Here is a 26,601-nt window from a genome sequence, read left to right on the forward strand (position 1 = left end):
GCCATTCTCCTCCACAGTCCCTAGAACGCCCTCAGGCAGAGCCAACATCTAATGCTCTCTGAGGAGCTGGCAAATTCACAAACACCACTGCGGGCCTTTTAAGGACATCCTTGTCCCCTCCCTTCCAGAAAGGGGGTGTCACCTGCACTTGGGAAGCAGAATCCTTTTCATACCAGAAAACCATGAATCGTCAGAAAATACTGCTTTTTCTTTCCTCATGTAGTCTTATCTTACCAAAATTCTAGTTTGGCCAAAAATATGATTTAAATCACATTAAGACGTACACTTACTGGTAGTGTGTTTTAATTATATTCCCCGTTATCCTGCTTTTGTTTCGTTTCTCACTTCCCTGTCTTACGAGCCAAATTGAACTCCCTAACACTGATCTCAAGGGTTTCTTAAACATGGCATTTCTAAAGATTCACTTCAGGTTTGCATTTATCATAAGCCATTATCCTAAAAAAGGATGGGGACAGTAAAGAGAATAAATTAGACAAAAGATAGATTCTGTTTTGGACGGACCGAAACGAGTCTATACTTGGACAGGAAGGAGGGCAGTGAGCTTTTTGACGTGTTTGTGTAAAGCCGGCAGATTCCCCCCCAGCATGTTTTCCAGTTTTTGTTCTATTTTTCTGTTCTCCTGCCTGAGGACATTACATTGGCGTCTGGACAATCAATGACAGAGGCTTACACACACGTACTGTGGAGCATGGGCCTGGAAGAGCTGCTGAAATGGTTTAAAAGTTTCTGTGTGGAATCCACCACAAAGTACCAGTTAAAAGGGCCAGGAGGGAAAGCTGTGCTCCCAGATGACTAAGACTAAAAAAGATAATACCCCCAGGCATCTGTATGTCTCAGCATTTAAATTATATCCCTTGAAATGCCAATTTGGACTTTGTGCCAAGAAGCAGTTGAAGCCCTTTTTCATGGAAATACCCACTAGAAGACCAATCTGTTTAAATGAAAGGTGTCTCTAATCATTTGGTATAAACATAACATGTTTTTATTTTATTATGTAACCTTGAATTATCTTGGCCTCTAATGAGGATCTTGCATTGTTACTGATTCTCAATAATTTCATGGAATTATGTTGTCTACATGGGAATGACGATGCCAAAAGAAAAAGAAAAAGCCTACCTCATTACTTAAACAATCGTTTGATCTAGCACATTTCCTACCTTTCAAAAAGTCTGTTATATAAGAAGTGATCTTATTCATAAAGGGTTTCCCTCCCTGATCCCCTGGCATAATGAAAATGGTCCGTCTCTAAGTCATTTGACAGTTTCTGTAACCTCCCCCCTTCTGAAATTGCAGCCTGTGTTCTTCTCTTTGTAGGATTAGTGATTATATGGATCTGACCCCTGTAGACATTGTGGGGAAGAGATGCTACCACTTCATCCACGCGGAAGATGTCGAGGGCATCAGGCACAGTCACCTGGACTGTAAGTACCTCCCACGCTGGCATTCTGGCTAGTGTCCTCTCTCTGCTGTTTGTTTCTTTTCGGTGCTGATTTTCCCTGTTGTCTTCTGTGTACATTTGAGATGACTGTCAGAGTGCAGTGAGAAAAAGTGAGACATAAATCTCTTCAACTGGTGTTAGAATTAGATTGAAAGTTGGACCCCAGGCCCAGAGAAATTGCTGGATGTTTAAGCGCTCACCCAAGATTTCATGGTCTCCTATGCTCACCCCGCCATGAAGTGATGGGGGAACCTTTGTCTTAAGTGCTTTCTTGACCCTTTCATTTTCTAGAGAGCAACTTCCACTCTGAAATGTGTAGTCTCAGTTTCAAAGTGTACATGGGAGAGGACAAGTTCAAATAGGCCAAAGCCTTATAAAAATTCCTACTTGACTAGACACAAAAACTGGGCCTCGGGGGAGGCCCCGGGCAGGGGTGGAGCACTGCCTGTGAACATAGCAGCTCTCAAAGGCCATGTGTTTTCACTGTGTCTCTAGAAAGAAGGTTATTCAGGGGACCAGGCACCCCAGCTCCCAGCTCCTGGGAGAGAGAAACTAATCTCAGCTCTTTTGAGTCTGGTTCCCAGTTCCCTCCCCAAAGCACCTTTACTTTGACCTCCAAAGCACCCTCTGTGGCATTTAGGCAAAGCAAGACCAAAGCAGTCACCTGAACACCAGTGTCCACTTGTAGTTTTGCCTCATCAAATTCAACTGGGCTGTTTACACTGGTAAGGAGTCTGATGATCCCATAGGGCAAGAGGCTCCGATCATGTGGCCCTTTTAGGAAGGCACTGACATTTTCCATTTTCCAGCCAGAGATCCTTTTTATGACCAAGCAATAGACTCTTCCTAAAAGATGAGGAGGGCCTTTATATTTCTAGAAGATTCTAAACCCCATTCTGAATCCTGGTTTTCAATACAGCAGGTCCTTGAATTACATCATTCCATTCAACATCATTGCTGTCATATTGATGAGAGGAAAAAAAAAAAATCCAGCTGCCTTTGAATGAAATGATGTTATTCAAGAACTTGTTTCTTTTACACCATCATTTAAGTTGCTGTTTGCAAGAACCTGTTAATGATGTTTAAGTGAAGACTTGCTGTACGTATGAGGTGCCAAGGATGAGTGGAAACTTCCACATAGTAAAATCAGCCAGGTTTTACTTCCACTCCCCTTTCTTGTCATGGTTGAGCCGAGCTGTTTCTGATTTTTCCTGCCCTTTGCAGTCGTTTGCTTATTTCAAACTCAGATCTTCAAAAACATAATGGAGAGAGAGTAAGCTAGCCAAAGTCTCACAGTGTAAGCTTCTTGTACTGTGTTTTTAACCCTGTAGCAGCACCAGTGACAGGAGGCCAAGTTCAGTGTCAAGTTCTGTGTATGCCATGTCTCTGGGCAAAGCCTGCAGGCCAGGAGGCTCTTCAGCAGATTCTCCTCCCAATCCAGAGTATGTGCCTTGGTACTGTGCACCAGGGATTTAGGGAGCACACTTGTTGCTAAGAACGAATGGTGTCGTGCATCTCAGAAGCAGATGGCTCTTCAATTAATTGGAAAACAAAATGATGCTGTTTCCTGAAAAGAACCAGCAGGTTCTTTGTAGCTGGGAATTTAGAGAAAATGGAGAAAAATCAGGATCCTTGTAGGAAACTATGAATGTATTTCTGGGCCAATACATGCCAGAGATTCAGAGTTTAAAAATGAATGTGGTGTTTGGAGAACACAATCACAGACCACGTATGTAGGGAGAGGGGGTGCCTTTTTATTTTGGAATCTTAATTGAAGTCTAAATCCAGAAACCTGATGCTGACAAAAGAGAACTTTGTCATCCTCTGTTATTATTTGGTAAACATCATGCTGTCTTCTCTGGGATTTGATTTACAGCTCGGAGAAACACAATTCCTCGGGAACAGTGAGCCAGGGCAGTTCATTTCTTCCCATAAAGCAAAGGTCTCCAACAAATGTTTGATGCCATTCTTTCCGATCTACTCTTATCTCATTTTCAGTAACCGGAATAATTTGAGAGTGCTGAAAATAAACAACTCCGTCATTCACTATTGTGCTCATCTCCTAATTTTTCTGGTATCTTGCCAACTAATAAACAGAGAAGGGCCTGCTTTCAAATTCCATGATTTTTTTCATCACTTGATATTGACATACCGGCTATTGCTTTATGATTTAGCCGACTAACAATGATTGAGTTCACTCTTTCAACTCATACACATGACTTCTAATTTTAAGTTCTTTTAATAACCTTAAACACATGAAAAACAAATAGAATGAGCTGATAATTCTGCACAGTAAAATACACTTCACATATTTAGCTATCATGCTGTGGAATAACTCCACAATGTCAAGTAGCACACAATTAGTAAAACTGTAGGGGGAGGAAAAAGAGTGTTTTGATCCTGAAGAATTTTGATCCTAATCAGATTGAAATTTCAGCGTTCTTGTAGTGCTTAATATCTTCAATCACACACACAAAAAAATCAAACTGATGCCAATGTCAGGTTTTGCATTCTGTGACTGAAATAAAATGCTAAAATATACAAATGCATCTCGCTTTGTACAATAAACATTAACATCATTATAAAGTAAGATTGAGTCTAAAATTGTGTGATGGAATGTCTGATGTTTACCTAATTCTAAAACCAAAGCCAGCCCCGTAACAAAATGACAGAGCATGTAATAAGTCTTGGTTGTGCAAACATTGGAAGAAAAGGCAAAAAGCCAGCACAGCATCTTGCTTGTCCAAAGCCCTGGGCTATTACTGAAAGATGCCTCGATGGTGCCTTCTTGGCAGGGGAAGGTCATGGTGACATAGAAGCAACTAAGGAATAAGATAGAATTCTAAAACAAAGGGATGGTGAAAAAATAAACCACATTAACTATTTAGCTTTTCTTCCTAGAGCTATTGGCACAATTCCTGGTTCTGTCCATGAAAGACAGGTTGGAGTCATCTGATAGTATTTCTGATATTTTGACATCTGATGGTATTTCTTAGGCTCCAGTTTATGAGTAAAAACTTAAAAAAAAAAAAAAAGATTGAATAGACTTGGGTAACTCAAAATGCAATCTTTATCATTTACATACTTTTCCTAGCACGGACATCTATAAATCCATAAATGAACTTGTCTCTAGAAGAAAAATCAAAGAGGATCTTGGCTGTACCAGAACTTGACAACTCTAATAAATTGAACCAGAAACTTTTGCTCATCTACCCTCCCACTAGGTTAACACGAGATGCCTGATAGGTCACTGCGTTTCAACATAAAGAATCACTAAGAATCACATTATCTGTACCAACATGGTAGGCTAGTGATATCACACTGGGATACACACACCGAGAGAGTTTTAGGGCCTCTTCTCTCATACTGTGACCAAAGAGCCCTGTGATTTTTCTGTGAGTCAGCTCACTGGTGTCATTGAACCCAGTTTCATGGATTCCTCAGGTCAAATCCGCCCAGTCAACATTTCAAAATTTGAATTTTAAACCACTCATATAATGATTACTTGAGTATCTTTGTCTGTCACCCTCCAGTCCTCTGTTGCTCAGGAGATATTAACCTTGAGATCGTCAGGTCTCTCTAGAGCCACCCATTCCTGTGACCTGGAGCATCTGTGTCACCTTGAATTTAGAGTCGACCAGACCGCCTATTACACCATCTCAGCCTTCAGCCCGAAAAATGAAAAGGCAAACCCCAAATGCTAATCCAGAGATACAGGCTTAGCATTTCTCTTGTGTCCTCTAAATCCAGCCTTTTGTCTATGGAAGGAGCTGAATTTGCCTGGAATTTTCCTTAGGGTTCTTCCAGGGTCAAATCAGCAACAACTCTCTAAAACCCAGGAGTGGCCTGGGGGAAAATTTCCTTACCCTTTATAATATTATGCCTTACCAGCAGGCTTAGGAGCTGTGGGATTGTAGTAAAGAAGCCAGAGAGACATATGGGGCAGTTTTCCCTTCCTAGAGACCTACCCAGGGTGAGGAAGCCCTGCAAGAGCTATTTCTCAAAGAGAACTTGTAGCTTGTCGATGTGATCCTGTCGAGATAAAATGTATGGTCTACTAGTCTATGCAGGGAGAGGGACAGTTAAAAAAAAAAATACAGTAGCTTAAGTGTTTATTTCTTAATTACAAAATTCTATAGTTCCTCACAAAACTAATACTACACAGCTACCTGACATAATGCATTCCATGCCGCTTTGCATCAATAACCCCTACACTTCCCTCCTGAAGGCATCTCATCGCCAAATGCAAGCCGACTACTTAATGCAGGACTAATTAGTATATCCCCTTCCAGTCTGCAGGCCCTCCATTGTAATTCCTTCCCAGCTCATTTTTTTTCCACAACCGAGCATCAATCAAAGTAAGTGCCCTGCCTGCCTAGGAAACACAAGATGTCCTCCATGCATTTGTCATCTGCCACACAAACAAAAGGGGAATTTAATTGTTGATTTGGGTATGCAGCCATTGCACACAGTGAAGGAACTGCCAGTGAAGGGAGAAGAGAAGGTATAAAGTTTGATGGGTGGGCCAGAGGCAGTAGCAGAGGGGGTTGCTTTTCTGTTTTCTGATCTCAGCCTTTGTCGGGACTAGGTCTTCAGGGATTTAACTGCAATCTGATCATTGGCTGGACTTTCTCCCAAAGCAAATGAGTTTTGCCTCTTTTTTCATCTGAACAGGAAAATTCCCATGAAGGGAAATGTGTGTAATCGCTGCCATGTCTGATGCTTTTTAGATGCCAAATCAGCCTACACCATGTGCCTGTCCATTAACTAGACTGTCACATAGAGACAAGCCAGGTTTTGATGCAGGAGTATTGTTATTTTTAATCTCTTTGGTGTTTTTTTTTTTGGGGGGGGGCTAGTGATTTTGACTTTTCAAGAGAATATAATCAGCAAGGGTCCGACTATCAGCTAGGAGTCCCTGCCCCACTGCTGCTGAAAGTGTGTCTGTCCAGCAGCCATACTGGCATCTCTTGGGAATGTAAAGAAATGCAGAATTTCTGGTCTAGCCCTGGACTACTGGATTTGAATCTGCAGTTAACAAGATCCTTAACTGACCTGTATTCTTGTTAAGGTTTGAGAAGCGCTAATTATCCTAGTATTGAGGAGGCATTCTTTTACATCGGAATAAAAGTAAATTAAAATTGACTAACGATTCTAAGGACTTCATTTTCTTCTCCAATTGGATACATTTTATTAATTATAGTCAAATATGAGTAGTGAATTGGCTCTGAGGGGTATCTCAATCAGTGTTCCAGTGAAACAATTATGTGATCGCTTGATAAAGAGACTGACTTCTTTACAAAGATGTAAAGTTTTGAATATCAGTGAAGAACGTAGCGTATCAATAGTAAATCAATTTAGTAAGCAAAGGATCTTTCGATTTTCCCCTAGGTTAATATTTTTCTATGTACTTGTTGCATATGTGAATACAAAAAGTAGTATTTTCCCTATCCAAATTTATCTAGAATTTGTAAATTCTTACTATATACAAGCCTGTAGGTTACTACTATAAGGTTTAAAATAACTAAGATATGGGCTCTACCTTTAAGGAGGTTCCGCAGAGCCTATTTTGAAAGTGTCATAAAATGAGAAGTATTAAGATATATGAAAACACACAACTTCAGCGTGAAGGCAGCCAAGGAAAGATGGAGAGGGCACAGAGGAGGCACGTTTCCCGTGGACCTTGATAGAAGACAGTGAAAAGTCAAGATGGCAGGAGCTATGGGCATGGTGGTGGAGAGAGGGGTGTTGAGGGCATTCCAGGCTTAGAAGAACAGACCAAGAACATGGAATATAAAAATACATGTTCTTTTCTCTCTGCCCAGAGAGTAAATCTGAATTTTAATTTGACAGATATATACTAACATAATTCTAACATGGATTCTGGGCTTTTCCTTATTGCTCTTTAAATTAGTAGTTGCTTTTATTATCATAAAATGAAACACGATATTTGAGAGAAAGTATTGCTTGTTAAATACTTCTAAATTACCCATTTTAACCTAAATCAGCTAACCTAAGTAAAGTTGATTCCATTACTTTTTATAGTGGCATCTTATTCTTAATCTTGTATAAGCTATATTTTTTTTTACTTAAAATCTTTAAAAATTGGCTTAATGGCACCCTGCATATCTCAAAAAACCTCTAACTTTTTACACAAATGAGAAGCCTAGGAATTACCTTGTATAGATGCTTAGCATAAAAAGATTTTTCCACAGACATGAGGTTAACTAGAGATTTGGCTACTTGAACCTCTTCATGAAGCCCCACTTCCTCTCTGGCTTCCCAGCATTTTCAGTGGGAAATATCAGCTAGAATGCATCTGGATACCAGCAATGAAACACAAGTAAAAGTGAATCCAAACTTTCTCCATAGTTGTATACACTTCTTCGCCATGATCACAAGACATCTGCAGGACCTTTAACCCTACATTCCTCCCCGAGCACTATCCAGAGCCAGTGAAGTTTCAGTCACTATTTTGTGTTCACTTTTGAAAGAAAATAGCATTCCCAGAAGCTCCAGTCGAGAGAAGCCCCCTCGCATCCCACTGTACAATGTTTCATCAAATGCCCAAGCCACACGTGAGGATAGAATGACTGTGACTAGTTTAAACTTTCCCGGGACCTGGGGAGGTGACCATAAAGCAGAAAACCCCAGATAAGAGCTGGTGTCCAGAAGGAAGTGGACAACCAGCTGTGGTGCTACAGGGGAGAATCTGCCAAGTTTATACACCAAAGTACTTAGATTTCTGAAAATCTACAGAACAGGTGAACAAACGGAACTTGTTTGGGTTCATGTAGTTATTCCTGATCTAATGGAACACAGGTTTTTGTCTGATGGTCCCTCACCACATATATTTCTTGTTAAAGGTGGTTAGTGGACTTAATGAAATGACTGCACCTGCAAACACAGGGCCCACCAGAGACATAAAATAAATCTCACTTTAAGATCCACCTAATCCTTTTTGAATTTTTTTTTTTTTTTAGTAATCCCTACATCCAAGTTCACCTTCCATTTGTTCATCACTCTTCATTTTTTAAGGGAGGTGAAGAATTCACCCAGAACAGGCCAGACCACCTCTGCTTTCAAAGACCTCAAATTTGTTGCTATTATAAATTACTAGTGAAAATGATCAATAAACAGCTGTGTCTCATTCAAAGGCAAACAGAGGCAAATCCCTATTTTCAGGAGGAGGAACACTTTTTCAACCATCTCCAAGTAGAGAGACTTCCCCTGAGTCTCACTGTCCAGAGTTCATCACACCCCAGGCCTAAGCCCTCACTGGTGAGGGAAAGGAAATTACCACCAATCATTGGGGCTGCTATAGGAAAACCGGCCCATGGAGATTTTGCTCACTTTGATATCCCCCAATTCTTGGCCCAGAGTAGGCATTGAAAAACTATTTATTGAATGAATGAATAAATCTACCATTTCCTAGCAATAAAGCTTTCTTAATTCCATACTGAAATGTTCACTGCTTCCCTTTATCTCCACCAAAAAAGGAGATGTGGGTAGCTAAGAAATTATTGTCCTTAACTATTTTAGGTTGAGAAGGGCAGGAAGGAGCAACACTTAAAACTCCCTGGTTGGACTGAAAAACAGCTCGGGGAAAAAAACATCTGAGATCTCAGATGTCAATCCTGCCAACAATTACCTTGATTCTTCCTGTCCTGGAACATGATAGCATCAGTGTTTAAAAGCCTTGCTCTCCAATTGAGTACATTATCATGAATAAAACGGGAAATTTCTTTTTTAAACTTAACAAATTGGCATGTTCTAAATCAATGAAAAGTTTTCTGCATGATTCAATATTAACAGTTAATAAAAATCTATCAATTGGCAGTGGTATAGGAAAAAACCTTCTGAGGTTATAAATCACACAGATCGCACTTCAGGCAGGGCCTGTCATTAGTGTATCGGGGGAAAATCCATAGATGATGCATAGTCAGTCATTCTCAGACCATCCACAGGTCTTCTGTCCTTAAGCTCGTAATTCATATTAAATATCAGATATCACTAAACTTTACCAAATATTGCTTGGCACGTGGATTTACAAAAAAAAAAAAAATAAAAACCAATTTGTGGATGCCTGCTCTTTAAGATATCTGGCTCACTAATTGCAAAATCTATAGGCAAGTCTGCACAGCATCAAAGCCTGGGTTGATCCTATGAGCAGTTCTAAATGAAAAACTGTCTCAATTGCGAGTAAATAAAGCACTTAATGCACAGTTTCTGACTGTAATGCTGTTTCTCCTGTGGGTTTTGAAAATGACCTTCCTGTAAGCATCAAGGACTATAACTTTTCAGATAAAGAAACTTGTTCCTGTTTTAAATCTGTCAGGTTCATTCCCCTATAGCCCAGAGTTTTCAAAAGCAGAGGAAAAAGTAATCCAGAATTTTTTTTAAAAAGTCCTGTTTCCAGAATGAAGTTCCCTGTCAGCCTGCCTTGGGCTTTAGGTGGAGAAGCCGAGATTAAAGAGTCAGTATTCTTTTTCATGTTTCATCTGCCAGTTTTGTGAATGTAGAGAGAAAACCAGTGGCTACAGCTAAGTACCCAACTGTGATGTTAAGTAGAAAGTGTGATTCTAGTGCGAGTGCACACACGTGCTTGCGTGCACACATACATACATACATACATACACACACACATACACACACACATACACACTATACACTACTGAATTCCAAAATTTTTGAGTTTCTAGCAGAAGGCGCCTGCTCGCCACTCTCCGCAGCCATTGATGGAGGTACCTCCAGGAGGGGGTGGATGGCGCTGCAGATGCGTCCTCTTGTCACCATGACGATAATGAAGCTCTTTGTTCAGCTGTGTGAATGTGAAGTGTGAAATCTCCGATGATCTCACCATTTCCTATTTATTCTATACTTACCTGAATACACCAAGTATTGCAGCTTTTTAATGCATATGCAAACCGCTAAAACGTCCTTTTGTGAGACACTTCACTAAAAGACTGCTTTTGATATGTGTTCTTCATCTCCTCTTTAACCCGCATTAGACTGCTTCCTTCTTTTTAAGACACAAGCAACTCACTATTTAGAATCTTTGGCTTTGATTTCATAGAACAGCCCAACAGGAAGAGACCATGTTCTCTTTTCTCTCCATATTTCTGAAGGCAAACTTGTACTGATTTGTTTTGATTTACTAACAGAATTATGTTCCTGCCACAGACACAGGCTTCCTTTATGTCCTTTCAATCATCAGTCTATTTCTGTGGACAAAGTTTTCCCAAGGAAAACTGAAATCCCTCTGTTGGTAACTGTGTGCAGAGCTGTAGATGTGTGCTTCAGCGAGACTTCATCAGATTTGGAGGGAAGGGAGTTAATCTCTCCAGCAATTAATTGCTTGTATGCCCACCACTAAGATCAAACCAAGAGACCAGTTGACATTTAAAAAATATCTTCAGTACAACTGAGCTTCCAGTCTTTTGTGGGGAGACTGTGGATTTGACATAAAAGATGGTGTGTTCTAAAATGTAAGCTCCTGCCATTTTTCGTAGTCATCGCTTCTTTCATGTTAGGAAGGACGAGGTGGTGCTGTGATGCTTAGAACCAAAATTAACCAACGAGCCGGGCTGGCATGGTTCAACCAGAGGAACTGAAGTCTCTTCATTCATCTCCTTGCATTCTCACAAATGCGGGCGCCCCTCTGTCCTCTGAACATCAGTTTATAGAGTTATATTCAAAGTTATCTTTAACTGGAAGGATGGGCTGTGCTGATAATGACTCTGGGTTTCCCGCAGAGTAAGAGCAGCTGCAGCAATGGGTGACACCTGACCTTCAGATATAAAGACACAAGTTCTTATGTGACAGTAAGGGGCAGGGTTATACCTGGAAAAACACTCATCCTCCCTTGTCCACAAGAAAAGGCCATGTTTTGAGGTTCTTAAATAAAAGATTCCTCTATCACAACTTTAAAGCCCTTACTGTAGAGATGTTATGGTGTGAACAGTAGATTCAGTGGGGGACATACAGGTGGTTCTATCCAAACATTTCACGCAGCAAAAAATCAACTTGGGATTAGCCAAAAGAGAAGATGCTAGATTTATGTAATGAAAGTACTCACAACCATATCACGGTTGTGAGATTCAAATTATGTTTATCTGTGTTTTTGACATGCATGTTCTCTCTACATGTATTCATATTCTCTCCCTCTGCCCGGTCCCCCCCACCACCACTCTCTAGCTTGAGCACATTGTTATGAATTACTCCCAGGCTTATTGGCTTATTGATATGATGGGTCTCATTCTCTTCATAAGGGACGATTCACTATTTTTAAAGACTTCCCTAGCAAGTAACCTTTATGTGCTAATTTCCGGTTTTCCTCATAAAACAGATTTTATGAAATAGATTGACACAAATATTCTCTCATTTCTCTGTTATCTAAAACTGAAACTCAAAAAATAAAAAGAGCCACTGGATTAAAGAGAATTGACGAAGTTTGTGTTTTTCAAGTTCTCTAATTTATTGCAAACTAAAAGTCGCTTTCAAACTGGCACCAAGGTGGCTTTTCTTCTTGAGCTGATTAGGACCACATGAGCTCAGGAAAAGCTGTCAGATCCTGCCTCTGGCACAGCTGGAATGATCCAACTGATTTGCCAGTGTGATTTTTTTTTTTTTTTTTTTAAGGAAAGAAGCTTCATCCCCAAGCCATAAATTTATATTCTGGAGCCCCAAGCAAAAATTATTCCTTGCTCATTTTTTAAAAGGCAAAAAATCTACTGTGAACTCTTTTATGGGGACTCCTGAAAAACAGAAGCAACTGGGCAATATTTTGGTCACCGTTTCACACCACAGTGGGTGCCAGCTCCAGTTCTCTGGATTGCCGCTGGCATGTGGGGCCTCATTCACAAAACACGATCCTGAAGAAATGGTCATGGCCTAAGACCGCTGAACTGTTTACCTTTTAAGAGTTCTGTTTGCCAGCCTGGCCCAGGGAAAATAAATGGATTCGGTTAGACTTTCCTTCAGGTCGGCTCTGTGGTGTTCTCCACCCAAGAAGCTGCCAGACCCCTTGGGAGGTTCCCTTCCTCCTCAGTCCTTCCACCGCCACTTCTAACATCAAAACGTCCTCGGTCAGCAGCTCTTTACCAGATGGCTCCTGGCCTGGCGATGCAGAAGACTGTGGTAATGTTTTCATGCCCCCCCCCCAAAATTGAGGTTTATCTTCTCAAGAAACACAGAGGCACTTAGTGAGGCCCAGTCACTGCCTCACCTCAGGAGACGACACAGGAGTCAGCCTTCTAGCGATAACCTTTCAGCCTGCTCAGAGCACAGACCCAGAGGCCACCAGAGAGGCAGCTGCTTTGCTGCCTTCCTATTTCAGATTTGAGATTTTTGTTTGTTTTTAAGAGAAAGTATTATTAGGAAAGGAATATGATTTTTAGGTTGATTCTGCTGATTCTATTTTGACTTTATAATCCCTTTCTCATCTGCTCCTTTCTATGCTCTATTCTGAGAAAGACAATTTTTTTTTTTTTAATTTTGTCTGTTCTGATTGAATTCCAGCCCAGGATCTCCGGCCAGGGGGGGATGGGCCTGGCTGACCATCTCAGTGTTTTCTTCACGTGACTCTGAAAAGGGGCTTCTCAGTTGCTTTGCTGTTGTTAGAAGTACTAGAACCATTTGAAATGATTCCTTATTCCAGATACACAGTAGATTGAATCATACACCAACCACTGACGAGGGTGCCGTAAGTTTTCTCTGTGAAAATAGTGGGCAGAATTTCATAACCCATCGTTCTTCTATTAATAGTTAACCAGGTTGAGAGGATTTGAATAAAAGCACGTCTTGTTGCATGCAACAATGGTTTGACAGAAGAGCTGTATGGCAGAGTTAGTATTTTACTGCTTTCAGCTTCACCACGCAGTTTTGTAGCCTGGGAAGCCATGCATGCAGAATGGCAGAACTTACAATCGCCGACAAAAGGAGAGCACAACGCTACCTGTGGAGCCTCACCATCAGGAGGAGAGGACAGTTCCGGGCCTTTAAAATACCCTACGCTGTTGACTAGTTTCCCAATAGAACTTGCCACTATTTGAAGCCTTCATCCAAGCAAAGCGTTTTCAAGCCACTGTGAAGACATAATTATTAAATTTTGCAGCCATCCATTTAGTGCATTGCGAGGGGAAAACAAGAGAATGAGAAAAGCATCCAAGTTTATAGTTTATGGACGTAAAATGCAGAGATTGGATGTTCTGTCATTTTTAGAGACAGGAAGGGAGGCTCAGACACGAAGGGAAAGAGCTGCAGCAGCCTTAAACCCGGCTCTTTTCCAAAGTCACTTCCCTTTACCCATCCGCCCCCCCCAAAAAAAAAATCAGAATGTACTTCATGAAACTATTGTATATGAAGCACTTATTAGCCGTAATTAAATGGACAATATGAATTTACTACGTCTTTAGGACTCTGGCTTGTTCTGGTTTAGAGCAAGATGATTAATGCAAATACATATTACTTGAGATAACCATTTAGCAGCTAATTTAGCCAAATTTATTACAGCAGTTAGAGGTTTTTCATTTTAGCAGACGGAGACAAGGACATGCCAAAAGTGGGCGACGTGGACGAGTGCACACTGCCCTCTAGTGGCCAGCCAGCTGGCGTGCTGGGGGTTGTGGAGCTGCCGAGATCCTATCCAAGTAATAACAGCAGGTTTTGCACATTTCCGGCATCCCTTTAAAGCAGTCCCATCCCCAGCACTTTATTTCAGGGGATGATTTACTGCACTTTCCCCTTTTACTAGCTCAGGAGTACCCAGATACAAATCAAATCAATTTCAACTTGGCAAGATTTTGGTCAAAGTATCATTTTTAACATCTGCATTTTAAAGCTCTCCTTCAGTGGGTATTTAATGGCACCGTTTCACATTACTGATTGTTTTTACTTCTTCCTTCATTTTGGGCCATATTTCAGCATCTGTGTGGAACTGTCACTCTGTTTGGCTCTAGCCAAGTCAATTCTGTGCCTCCCTTAGGCCTGCCTTCCTCCTGACTTGGCTGGGGAATTTATTTTGTTCCAACATTCAGTAAAGTCTTACCACAATTTCCCGACTGACCGATGTAAATTTAATTCATACATGGGCTATAAATTCTGTGCGACAAGATCAAAGGAGCAGATGTAGAAGGATGCCGGTTGATACTACGCATGCCGAGGTGAAATGATCAAAGGCAGAGGGGTATAATAACCATTCAAATATCCAGAATCTCAGAGAGCTCTAACTCAACTTGATGAATAAATCATAGGCAAATTTGCCTTTGTTGCCATCTGACATCAAGCCCATTGACCATATCCACACCGTGTTAGGTGATCTGTGAGCCAAGAAGATTTGTAGTCCTTTTATTCCTCCTTTCACACCATGGCTGCCCAAAACGGAATGAAGTCTTGGTAGCTCAGGGCTGCCGCTGTGCTGAACTGCTGTATCCATCAGTCCTACTGTGGCATTCTGCACTGAGCATACAGAGGGGCACCCCTGGCTTGGTGCAGAACCTCCTCTTCCTAAGCTTGAGATTTTGCAGAAATGCTAATCATTTGGTCCCAGTCTTAATACACAATGTCTTTTATTTTGTTTTGTTTTTTCCCCCCAGTACTGAATAAGGGCCAGTGTGTGACCAAGTATTATCGCTGGATGCAGAAGAATGGAGGATATATTTGGATACAGTCTAGTGCCACCATAGCTATTAATGCCAAGAACGCAAATGAGAAGAATATCATCTGGGTGAATTATCTCCTTAGGTATATTTTCTAATTCTCTTTCCTTTGTGTGTCAGTCATGAAATACGCGGCCCAATGGTTAATAGCTGGCTTGTATTATCTTTTGGCAGTATCTGGTGTGGAAGTATGTGAAAATTCTGCTCTTCCTTCCACGAGATTCAGAGAAGTGGGAAATGATCAAAGCTATATTGGAAGTGACTTACCAGGCAGATTTGTGATATTGTCAATAACTCTTGGTCTGTCAGAAGTTGCCATGGTTTCTCTCACAAACAGGCCAGAAAGAGGAGACTTTTGCCTGTAACTGAAGCATTCAAAAGGGACCGCTTTCCCCCACCACACATAATCACACTCATGCCCTCTAATCCTTGTGAACATTTAGCACGAGTTGAATCCCGCAGCATTTTACATATTACCTAAGGGTTTGACTCCATTAGGTATAGGCATTAAGGTTTTGGCCAGCAAAGAATTTTTTTGCCAGAATCAAGATGATATCAGTATTTAAATGAAGGCAAGTCTTCTTTTGCCTGCTCTGTGAGCACAGGCAAGCTTTACTGCTGTTTTGATATTTCCTGAAAATTTATATCCACATCTATGACTAAGTTCAACACCTTCCTAGATTCTAGTGTACGACAGCTTTTCTCTCTCCTTCTTCACTTTCTGCCATCGGATTCAAACTAACAAAAAATATGTAACCAAGACCTAGACAGGGTGGTCTCAGTTTGCTGGCAAGTTTTCCAGGAGGTTCTCCACCTGCCCCATTGTGAAGCTAATCCCAGTGTCCACCCTTACTCACGCCCACCACAGCACTTCCAGGTTGGGGCTTCTCTTGCCCTAAAGCCACAGAGCAGAGCCCACACTGGTCAGGAGAGTTTCAGTAGGTCTACTGAATTGAAGTTGTTGCCCTTTGGCTGATCATTTAGACAGGGAGGACCTGAATCCCATTTGTCTCTGAGCCAGTCAAATGGAGCTAAGACTCTAACAGTGTCACTCATCAGCATACTGACCCTTCAGACAACATCCGCATACCTTAGCAATGAACTGAAGGCATGAGTGTGCAAGCTACCAACAGCCTATCAATCAGACACTAACGATTATTACTTGAAAAAGGGCCTTGATGTGTACCACTCAAAAGAATCTTCATCTATCTGCTTTCTTTTTTGGCATCTCATACTCTACCTTGATTCTCTCTAAAGGTAAAAGTAGGTGTTTTAAATGTGGCTTACTCAAAGGCTTGCTTTTCAAGCAAACTAGCCCCTGTGTTTGTGAGATGCTCAAGAAGGGTCTTGACATCAAGGAATCTTTGCACATAGAGGTTGGTGGAACACGGGCGGTATATAATGCAGCTGGATATAAAAAAATTCACATGCCCAGGAGAAAGTAGAAAAAGATAGTGTTGATTGACAACATTGGCCAGGCAAAAATGATGCTGTGTCAAAGAGACCCATGATAATGAGAAATTAGACCTTGGTACCAGGATGTACCAAAGAGATAGTTGTTTGTCTCCTGGGCTGATGCAGCTGGGCACTGAAGTCACCTGTATGGTTGTTGCTTCTATTCTGTGAGGATTCTCCTTTCTGGATCTTTCATTCTGCCTCACCAGCCTCAGGACTTCCCACTGGGCCCCCAGCTGGAGGGAGTGAGAATGGCTAAGGAGAGGTTGGTCCATGTAACTCAAAATCCACACCGTCCATCTAGTCTAGGATCCAGTGCCCAAATGCATGAATGCTGATTCTGCTCATCTTAATTCTACATGGAGAGGAAGGAAGGCGTTTAGGTACCAAACACCAGACTCAAGAGCCTCAGTTTCCACTATATAGACCTCTCAGAGTTCACCTGAAAATTCACGCTGAATTTTGTTATTATGCAATGATCAAAGACTGTAAGTTGGATGACAAGTGATTGCAACCCCCTTGGACCAAGAGATGATAGAGATGGATTTAGTAGAGGAACGGCCCCCAAGTCTGCCACCCACTGGTATCACTCTGTAGGCTTGAGATCTAGTAAGGAGAGAATTTGGCTTCAGAAAATATCAACTATTCAAGTCTGTTTTTCTTTCCCACATCCTTGTCCTTCATTCTTCCTGAGCAGAATTTTCATGCTACCTCTTCCTTCTCACATCCCCTCACCTCTGCGCCCCAATCAGGCTTGTCCTTCCCTATTTTGAAATTACTGCTCCTCCCGTATCCTTCCCTTCTCTCACACTGCTGGGTAGAATTAGAGTCTCAGAATATCCAGACCAACTAAGTGCTCGGGCTACTTTCTCACCATTAGTCTTATCTGATTATCTAGAGAAGGCTCTGCTGCTGAAGCTAATTCACACTAAGGAGTAAATGCCTGATAATCTATCTTACTGAATTAACCCTCCCAGGGACATTTGTAGATTTAGAGCAGTGACTAAAACAGTGACTCTTTACTATAGGAATTTCACTAGAAATTAGCAAATGAGTTGGTAATCATCTGAGAGGCTCTGGTTGGCTAGCCCTCGTGGTGGAAGGAGAGAAGAGGCATTTCCCAGCTCGAGGCAAGAGGCTTTTGCTTTTTGCCCACAGATGACAGTTGCTTGTAATGCTGGCACACCGGGCTGATCTTGGAGTGGCATTTTTGGAACACGGCTAACTCAAACTGACCAAAAAGTCACTTTTCTAGAAAAGACACTTCTGTATTAAAAATAGAACAAAAGTTAAGCACGTTTGTGCAAATGGGGTTAGTTCTGTTAGGACCTCTTTCACACTGGGATTCTCCCCACTGCAATCAGATTTCCAGCTAACAAGCCACAGGTGTACACCACATGAGCAGATGAAAATGTGATTGTAATGGGTGTGTTGACAGTTCAGTAGCCAGAATCCATGCATCCCAAGGTGCACCTGTGCATCTGTCAGGTCGTTAGGCGCCCAGGGCTCTGCCCCCCGCCCCAGTGGCTCTGAAGCCATCTGAACAGCTGAGAAGCTCCATCAAGGGGCCAAGGCAAGGGCACTGAGGCGATGGACTCATTAGGAGCCCCCAGAGAAGCTGGAGCACCCCAGGAAGCCTGGGAATGCGTTGTTGAGAGTACTTCTCATCCTCCCTCCCCCCAGGTGCTATACCAGGAGGAATGTCAAGCAGCACAGTTCCCTGGCCCCCAGTGGTACCTGATTATTTAAAAGCTTTTTAGCAGCTTTCACGAAGCATTTGGGTATTCAATCATTGTAGCAGGGTGCATCTGTCCCCCGGCATGTGAAATCTAAGCTTTTTACAAGTCCCGTGATGCATTGAGAATGATTTCATGCTTCATCTTCCAAACTTCAAAAGCTTGGGGGGCAAGGAACTGGGGAGAAGATGGTCGAAGCCTGCAAACCATGCAGAATGGGTGTCTACACTCCTAATGACTGCCGCCCTCCTCCACAGTAACCCCGAGTACAAAGATACACCCATGGATATTGCACAGCTGCCCCATCTGCCAGAGAAAACTTCGGAATCCTCAGAGACATCCGACTCTGAATCAGACTCTAAAGACACCTCAGGTATTACAGGTACTACTCCTTCTCCGTGTTCTGCAGTTAAGGCTTAGCTTTCCAAACACTAGGGCTGGGCAGTGGCCAAAGGGCTAGTGTCATAGAAAGCAGCTAGTCAAGTCTTGTAGACATATGTCACATGAGGTTGTGACTGAGTCACTCTCTACACACTGGTGCATGTGTTTATACACTATCCATCACCACAAATGTACGTGCGCACATCTTTATTTGTGTGTGTGGTAGGTACAGATCCAGACATACATATATGTCATAATATATAAATATGTGTGTGGTATATATATAAACACATAGATATAGGTGTACTGTGGCCTATACATGTAGGTATGCAAACATACAAGAAGGAAGAGCCTGATTTAGCAATCACTTAATGTCAGCCTCCACTGGCCATACAGAAGCAGCCTTACCCTAGGCCCAAAACTAGCTCTAGCCTCCTTACCCCAGCAGGTAACAGGGCTGTCTCTGCTCCCTCCAGAACAGTCTGTGTCTTTGGCCCCAAATAGTCACAGCCTTACAAGCCTCTACAGCAGGCTGCCTAATGCTGTCAGGGCACTGGACTATTAGTTATTTTCTGGCCTATGTGGAACAAATCCCTCCTTTCCCATTTCTAGTTACGTGGGGAGGTAGGCATTCTGAGTAGTTCTTTGGGGCACAGGTAAGTTGATATTAAAATCTCCTTTCATCCAATCCTCCACCCCCTTCCACAGACACACAGAGCCAGCGAGCATAGGACCCATGCCACAGAAAACCCTCCGCCTTTCTAACCATCCTCTTCTACTGCTACGGAAGGATGGCCAGAGCGGATCCATGACTTGCCCAAGTTCTAGTCCAGGCTGCCTTCCAGAAGCATCATAGTAGAGCCTTGAAATCAGTATCATCCCTAGAGTTAGGGATGAGGTTGTGTTACTGGGAAAATCTGTGGTCCCTTAAGTGTGCTGGAGGGCTAATCCCCCCAGCCCCCACCACACACACAAACACAGGCCCCCTATCCTTGAGACACCTGTTCTCCATAAACACATATCCCTACAGCTTCAGGGAGATGGAAGGAGGGGAGGATCTTATTTGTTTTCCTGTCTCCTAAACTACACTCCTCTGAAAGCTCTTTCCTAAAGAAGAAGTTCTAGGATATATAGTCTCAGCTCCTTATTTATAAGAATGTAGTAGTGCACAAAAAGGACAAAAATTCCCCTGCCCCTTGGAACTTATATTCTACTTGGAGAAGAGACAGAAGTAAATAAAATGAAGCAAGATACACAGTGAATCAGAGAGTGAAGCAGAGCTAGAGAGAAAAAGAAGGCCGAATCAGGGAGTGTGGTTTTCAAACAACGTACAAATATTCACCAATGGAAGGTGCCAGTCTCTTTAGAAAGTCACCCAGCATACCATCATGTTTCGTCACTGAACTCCTTATTCCAAGTGCTTACTGACTCCCTCAGTACTTTTTTTAAGATTTATTTTTTATTTATACAATAGCTGGGGTACAGGCCAGAGGCACAGGAGGGTGCCTCTGGAAGAGGATTCACCAGAGACAGAATGGGGAGCAGAACAGGCAGACAGCACTGCTGGGGGGGACCAGCGGCTGAGACAGGAGAGGTCTGCTGCGCCATGTGGGAATCTCCCTGGCCAGCTGGGAATCGAACCTGCGCTGCAGAGGCTGCAGACAGCTTCATAGGCCTGTGCTCAACCCACTGCGCCTCCCTCAGTATTTTTGTGGGACTGTGCAAACTTTAATGTGTCTGAGAATCACCTGGGGATATTGCTCAAAAGTAGACTGATTCAGTTGGTCTGGGTGGGGACCTTGTGCTGTCGTGGCTCCTTGTCCATGGACCACACTTTGAGCCAGGGGCAAACTAGTCCAGATCCTCACAGAGAGAAAGCCCAGACTTTTAAGTAACTGAGGCGATCAAGAGCTTAGGTTGGGGCAACACAGCACCCTGCCCCACCCCAGGCCCTAGGAGGGTCCCCCCTGCTAATGTGGTGTCTCCTCTCTCTCCTCCCCGCTCCCCACCCGGCTGCCGGCCCTCCGCAGAGGACAACGACAACTCCAAGTCCGACGAGAAGGGGAACCAGTCCGAGAACAGCGAAGACCCGGAGCCCGACAGGAAGAAGTCCGGCAACACGTGTGACAACGACATGAACTGCAACGACGAAGGCCACAGCTCCAGCAACCCGGACAGCCGAGACAGCGACGACAGCTTCGAGCACTCAGACTTTGAGAACCCCAAGGCAGGCGAGGACGGCTTTGGGGCGCTGGGCCCCATGCAGATCAAAGTGGAGCGCTACGTGGAGAGCGAATCTGACCTCCGGCTGCAGAACTGCGAGTCGCTCACGTCGGACAGCGCCAAGGACTCGGACAGCGCGGGCGAGGCGGGCGCGCAGGCCTCCAGCAAGCACCAGAAGCGCAAGAAGAGGAGGAAACGGCAGAAGGGCGGCAGCACCAGCCGCAGGCGCCTGTCCAGCGCGTCGAGCCCCGGCGGCCTGGACACGGGTCTGGTGGAGCCGCCCCGGCTCCTGTCCTCCCCCAACAGTGCCTCGGTGCTCAAGATCAAAACGGAAATCTCGGAACCCATCAACTTCGACAACGACAGCAGCATCTGGAACTACCCTCCCAACCGGGAGATCTCCAGGAATGAGTCTCCCTACAGTATGACCAAGCCCCCCAACTCGGAGCACTTCCCGTCCCCGCAGGGCCAGGGCGGCGGGAGTAGTGGGGGGCTGCACGTGGCCATCCCCGACTCGGTCCTCACCCCTCCGGGCGCAGACGGTGCAGCCGCCCGCAAGACTCAGTTTGGCACCTCGACCACCCCGGCCTTGGCTCCGGTGGCCTCCGACCCACTGTCCCCCCCGCTCTCGGCGTCCCCGCGGGACAAGCACCCCGGGGGCGGCAGCAGCAGTAGCGGGGGGAACGGCCCCAGCGCATCCAACTCCTTGCTGTACACTGGGGACCTGGAGGCGCTGCAGAGGTTGCAGGCAGGCAACGTTGTGCTCCCGCTGGTGCACAGGGTGACCGGGACCTTGGCCGCCACCAGCACGGCCGCCCAGAGGGTCTACACCACGGGCACCATCCGCTACGCGCCCGCCGAGGTGACCCTGGCCATGCAGAGCAACCTGCTACCCAATGCGCACGCTGTTAACTTCGTGGACGTTAACAGCCCGGGCTTCGGCCTCGACCCCAAGACGCCCATGGAGATGCTCTACCACCACGTGCACCGGCTCAACATGTCAGGACCCTTCGGCGGCGCCGTGAGCGCGGCCAGCCTGACGCAGATGCCCGCCGGCAACGTGTTCACCACGGCCGAGGGACTCTTCTCCACGCTGCCCTTCCCGGTCTACAGCAACGGCATCCACGCGGCACAGACTCTGGAGCGCAAAGAGGACTGAGACGCGGCCCAGCGCGGGCAGGTTCCGCCCGGAGGCATCGTTGGCGTTTTCGTTTAGACCTTTAATTCTAGCACTTTGAATTCGAGCAGGCCAGCGTCTTCTCTCAACACGACGGTCCCTATTTCACCCCCTCTTTCTTTAACCTGACTTATTCTTTCGTGTAAAGATATGTTTATTTTTTGCCTTCAGAGGGTCAGATGACCAGTTGCCTGCCATTTTGTCTTCTTCTAAGATGTGTGTTGGGTTGTTTTGCTTTCCTTTGCATCTTTATTAAGATGTCTTTAATGTGTATATGCCTCTGCCATAGAATACTCAGTCTTGTGGTCAAGAGATTTCTCAAGTGACAACCATTGGGTTTTCTTCAAGAAGATCTTGATATGATCAAGATTGAAAGAGACAAGCATAAACAATGTGCCCTGTTTGACTAAGTCAAATGAAATGGGGTGGTTTTTTGTTTTTGTTCCTAATTCCTTTAAAAATAGGGGGATAGTATTTTAGAATTTTATGCAGAATTTAATTCTCTTTTTATGGTTAAGATTTTAAGATTTTCTTACTTGCACATAAAAATAATTTGGGTTCTTAAACTTAATTTCTGGCCTGTGACTAGAATGTTTAAAAAAAAAAAAGTTGGTCTAAATGTTAATTACTGAAACATTAACTTAATTTCTAAAACCATGGTGCTATCATTTATTAATCTGTAATGTCTTCATACAAAATGCAGCTCCTGGGCTGGGTTTTGGAAAAAAATGTGTTCTGTCCTGGTCTGGAGTCCGTTGCTGCAGTCTCCTTGGTTAGTTAAGACAAAGCCCTCATTAATGTTTGCTGCAGGACTTAAAATTTTTTACCTCCCAACTAACAAACATAGCCTCACATTAAATTTAATGGGTCAGCAAAGCCCTTTTTAAAGGGGCTTTTGGAAAACTCAATCAAACTGATTTGAGGAGCAGTGTAGGTACATACTATCTTTTGTTGAGCTTTTTTTTTTTTTCCTTTTCTCAGTCTAACTGAGGCTAATTTTTGCAACTTCAATAACATTTCGGAGTAAAAGAAGGAAAAACTATTTAACATGTTTTCAATCTTTTTCATTTCTTGCTAAAAAGGAAGGTTGTATTTGGGGGGGGACTGATTTGATTTGATGGCATTTTTCCCCTTTGGTTCTCTTATTTCTAGGTTGAAACCAATAAGGTTTAAAACTAAAGAATGGGTTAATAAGCTTCAAACAGATAACTGCAACTGAAAACTGCACATTAAAGTAAAAAAAAAAAAAGAAAAAGAAAAAGAAAAAAATATCCTATTTTGTCTTTGTTGCCAGAAATCAGTGTAGTGTCAAACACTCCAAATGACTGTCAAGTATAAATTCTTCTTCCACTCCATTTTTGGCAGCTGTTTGTTAAGGCATCTAATAACAGATGTGAGAACTGTAACGTGTGCAATGTGTACGTGTCCTTGGCTGTCAGTCCCATTGCAGTTTCAATGTGTGTTTCTATATGCAGTATATACTAAGCTAATGTAGTTGTTTCGTCCTTTGTCTTCTCTGTGCTCTATCTCTAGTCCGGAGTGGTACAGTCCCATTCCTGCAGTCCTAGTGAATCAGTGATTCTTGGGGGTTAGTGACTTTTGTGTGGTGGCCTTCCTCTGTAATGTCACCCTATGCTGCTTCTACTGTCTGTGGATCTTCCGTTTCACTTTTTAAGATTCCTGCTGTTGCTTTGCTGGTGTATATTCTCCCGCCCTCTCCTGGCTTTCCCTCCCGCTCTCATCTCCCCTTCTCCCTCCTCGTCTTTCCTCCCCCTTCTCCGAAATCTTTTTCATTCTCAGAGATAAAAAGACTCTTAACTAGCTCAAGGTTAATGGAGCCATTTTTCCCACAACGGAATTCTGGGTATGACTCTTTCTTCCGGAGTGCCATACAAAGCACTGAAGAATAATGCTCAGATATAGGAAATAAATTGATGCCATATAGCCTCAGTTGTTAACATTCCCAGAGTCCCTTGTGCTCTACCTATAAGCAGTGGGTGCTTTTCTTTGGTTTCCTTCCAGGTTGGCTGATGGAGCAATATATAAAGCAATTACCAGTGAGACAAAATTATTTCAAAGGTCAACCAACATTTTTTAAAAGGGGAGGGGATAATGGAATATAGAATTGTCATATATATCTTTGTTTATGTGTGCAATGCTAATCTAGCAACTCAGCTGTCCTTTGAATATCACTGTGTTGAGTGGATTCCTCTGGGACCTTGATTCCATGAGTTGGGCCCAAACCACTGTGGAATACTAGCAAAAAATGTTCAATGCCACAAATTTTAATAGTAAGCTCACTTGAAGGATTTACGTAGGTTTAGAAGGTGAAGAAGGCCAATCACAAAATTGAAAGAGTAATTTTGGAAGCTCACTCTAGCTATCGAACAATCAAAGGAATGCACCTATCAGCTACAAAGAACAGCTAGACAGCTGTTTTATTTTTTCTTTTATAAATGTTTCTGTGTTGTGTCAAAATGATTTCTGGTGATTTAAACTAACAGATAATCACAGCTGCTGTCTAAATCCATAGTGTTTAAAATTACAAAATGAAAAAAAAAAAAACACTTCATTACCTGTGAAGACTGTGTCTGTGTTTTTAACTATTTCTTGTACAAATATATGAAAACTTTTATGAGGAGACTGGTGCCAAGTAGCTGAATAATGGGGAAAGGGATATTCTGTTCGTAAAAAATCTTAGCAGTGTTACCAACTCTACAATATATATATAAAAAAATTAAAACGTTACAAAGCGACAGCTATGGTACATTTGTTTTGTGTGAAGCTAACCGGACCTAACTTCCTGAGTGCCTGGCTTATTTTGAAACATTTTTTTTCATTGACCATTGATAATGCTGCAAATCAGAAATGTACATACTTCATTTACAACAGGGTTCTTTTTATACTTTTGTAGATTCTCATACATGTCACATACATGGTTGTCTTTATGTAACTTAATTTTTCATCCGCAGGTGCCATTTTCATAATAAACTTCTCTTGGATTTGTTACTATCTGGCATCATTTCTTTTACATGGAACCATCCTAACTAATGAATGCTGGTAGTATTTGTTTAAGCAGGTACCTTGGTCATTATTCTTGATTTAAAAAAAAAAAAGTTTTGAAAAGATGCATCCATATTTTTTGCTAGTTTTGGAAAAAAAAAAATACATAGCCGTGAACTAATGAGGCTGACAAGGCACAGATTAAGATGCTAATCCAAATACTACACCAAACTTGCAACCATCCTAAATTTTCAACTACCCCAACTCATTGTCATACTGAGCATTATGATGCACATTATCCAAGCTGAACAATGGGCCTGCAACATTAACCACATGAGAAGTGTGCATTTTTTCTTGATTAATGCACAGTAAGTGATGATAATTTTCATACATTAATCATTTAAAATGCACTCAATGTTTTTCATTTATTATAATCTATAATGTATAGCCAACTGTTCATTGCTTATATCTTCTCTTTATACTAAATATGTATTTTCTTTCTCCAGACAGAGTAAGTCATGGTGGTGCTGTGTTACTGGTTAGGTCAGAAGGATATAGCCTGTCACATTTTAAGGCAGGTCAACTGGCTAAGTCAAAAAGAGGGGGGAAAGGAAGCTCCAATTGTTCTGTCAAAGTTAATACAGATAGTTCACCTGTTAAGTCTGTGCTCTCCAGAAAATGAAGAGAGATGAATGGGTTGAGCTAAAAGAAAGCACAGATACTTTTGTCTAAAAGCTACCAACTACAGAAAATATCACTCCCTAGTTAAAGTTTTCAGTGATGCTGGCCCATATGAGGACAGCACTAAGAGAGGGTTGCTACCAACTGGCAGATATGAAAATGTAGGTTATGGTTGTGGGGCCCTAGATTGCTCTCCTATGCCTGATATGGGTCTTTGAAATAAATGCTTAAAAAATGGAAATAGGGGGCCTCCCTGGTGGGGCAAGGGGTTAGGCACCGCACTATGAGGCAATCCACAGCCTCTGCAGCACGAGTTCGATCCCTGGCCGGCCAGAGAGAAACCTATATGGCAAAGCAGACCTCTTCTGTCTTGCCCGCTGCTCCCCTCAGTAGTGTGTTTCAGTCAGTCTGCCTGTTCCGTTTCCCTCTTTGTCTCTGGTGAATCCTCTTACCCCCCACACCTCTGGCCTGTACCCCAGCTCTTGTATGCATAAATAAATCTTTTAAAAAATGGAAATAGGAAGAACACACATTGGTTTTTTCCCAAGACTTCTCCAAAATTTTTCTTTCCTTTTTGCTATTGAGCATCAAAATGGAGTCTAGCAAGAATGAAAAGTCGAGACATTGATGAAGCTAGGGCCTGTGCAGTCCTGAAGAGATGGCAGTGAGCACTAAAGCTCACTCAAGGCTCTGTCTCTGCAGTGAAGGTGCCTAGTGGTGGCTTCCAGAGCTTTGTGGGGGGGAGGGAGGAGGGTCTACCATGGCAAGGGCAGTTGTAAGACTGTGGGATTAGGACTGACCCTTTGTTGGCTAATAACCATGCTGGTT

At 42.9% G+C, this 26,601-nt stretch overlaps 1 protein-coding gene across 12 annotated transcripts in view; it reads left to right on the forward strand.

Moving 5' to 3' along the window:
- The window catches only part of NPAS3 (neuronal PAS domain protein 3), a gene marked incomplete at both ends in the record, with an annotated part of 849,875 nt that extends 827,804 nt beyond the window's left edge, over window positions 1–22,071 (forward strand). For 8 of the 12 annotated variants that reach the window (XM_084241067.1, XM_084241068.1, XM_084241070.1 and 5 more), the window contains 4 exons: window positions 1,336–1,442; window positions 15,055–15,202; window positions 18,566–18,690; window positions 20,720–22,071. In XM_084241067.1, the coding sequence (XP_084097193.1) occupies window positions 1,336–1,442; window positions 15,055–15,202; window positions 18,566–18,690; window positions 20,720–22,071 (1,732 nt within the window). The remainder of the gene's footprint in view (window positions 1–1,335; window positions 1,443–15,054; window positions 15,203–18,565; window positions 18,691–20,719) is intronic. The other 4 variants (XM_084241063.1, XM_084241069.1, XM_084241071.1 and 1 more) reach the window with 1 other exon arrangement.
- Between the last annotated feature and the right edge of the window lie 4,530 nt (window positions 22,072–26,601).

The sequence above is a fragment of the Talpa europaea genome, assembly GCF_964194135.1.
Source record: "Talpa europaea genome assembly, chromosome: 8".
In the NCBI taxonomy this organism is placed as follows: domain Eukaryota; kingdom Metazoa; phylum Chordata; class Mammalia; order Eulipotyphla; family Talpidae; genus Talpa; species Talpa europaea.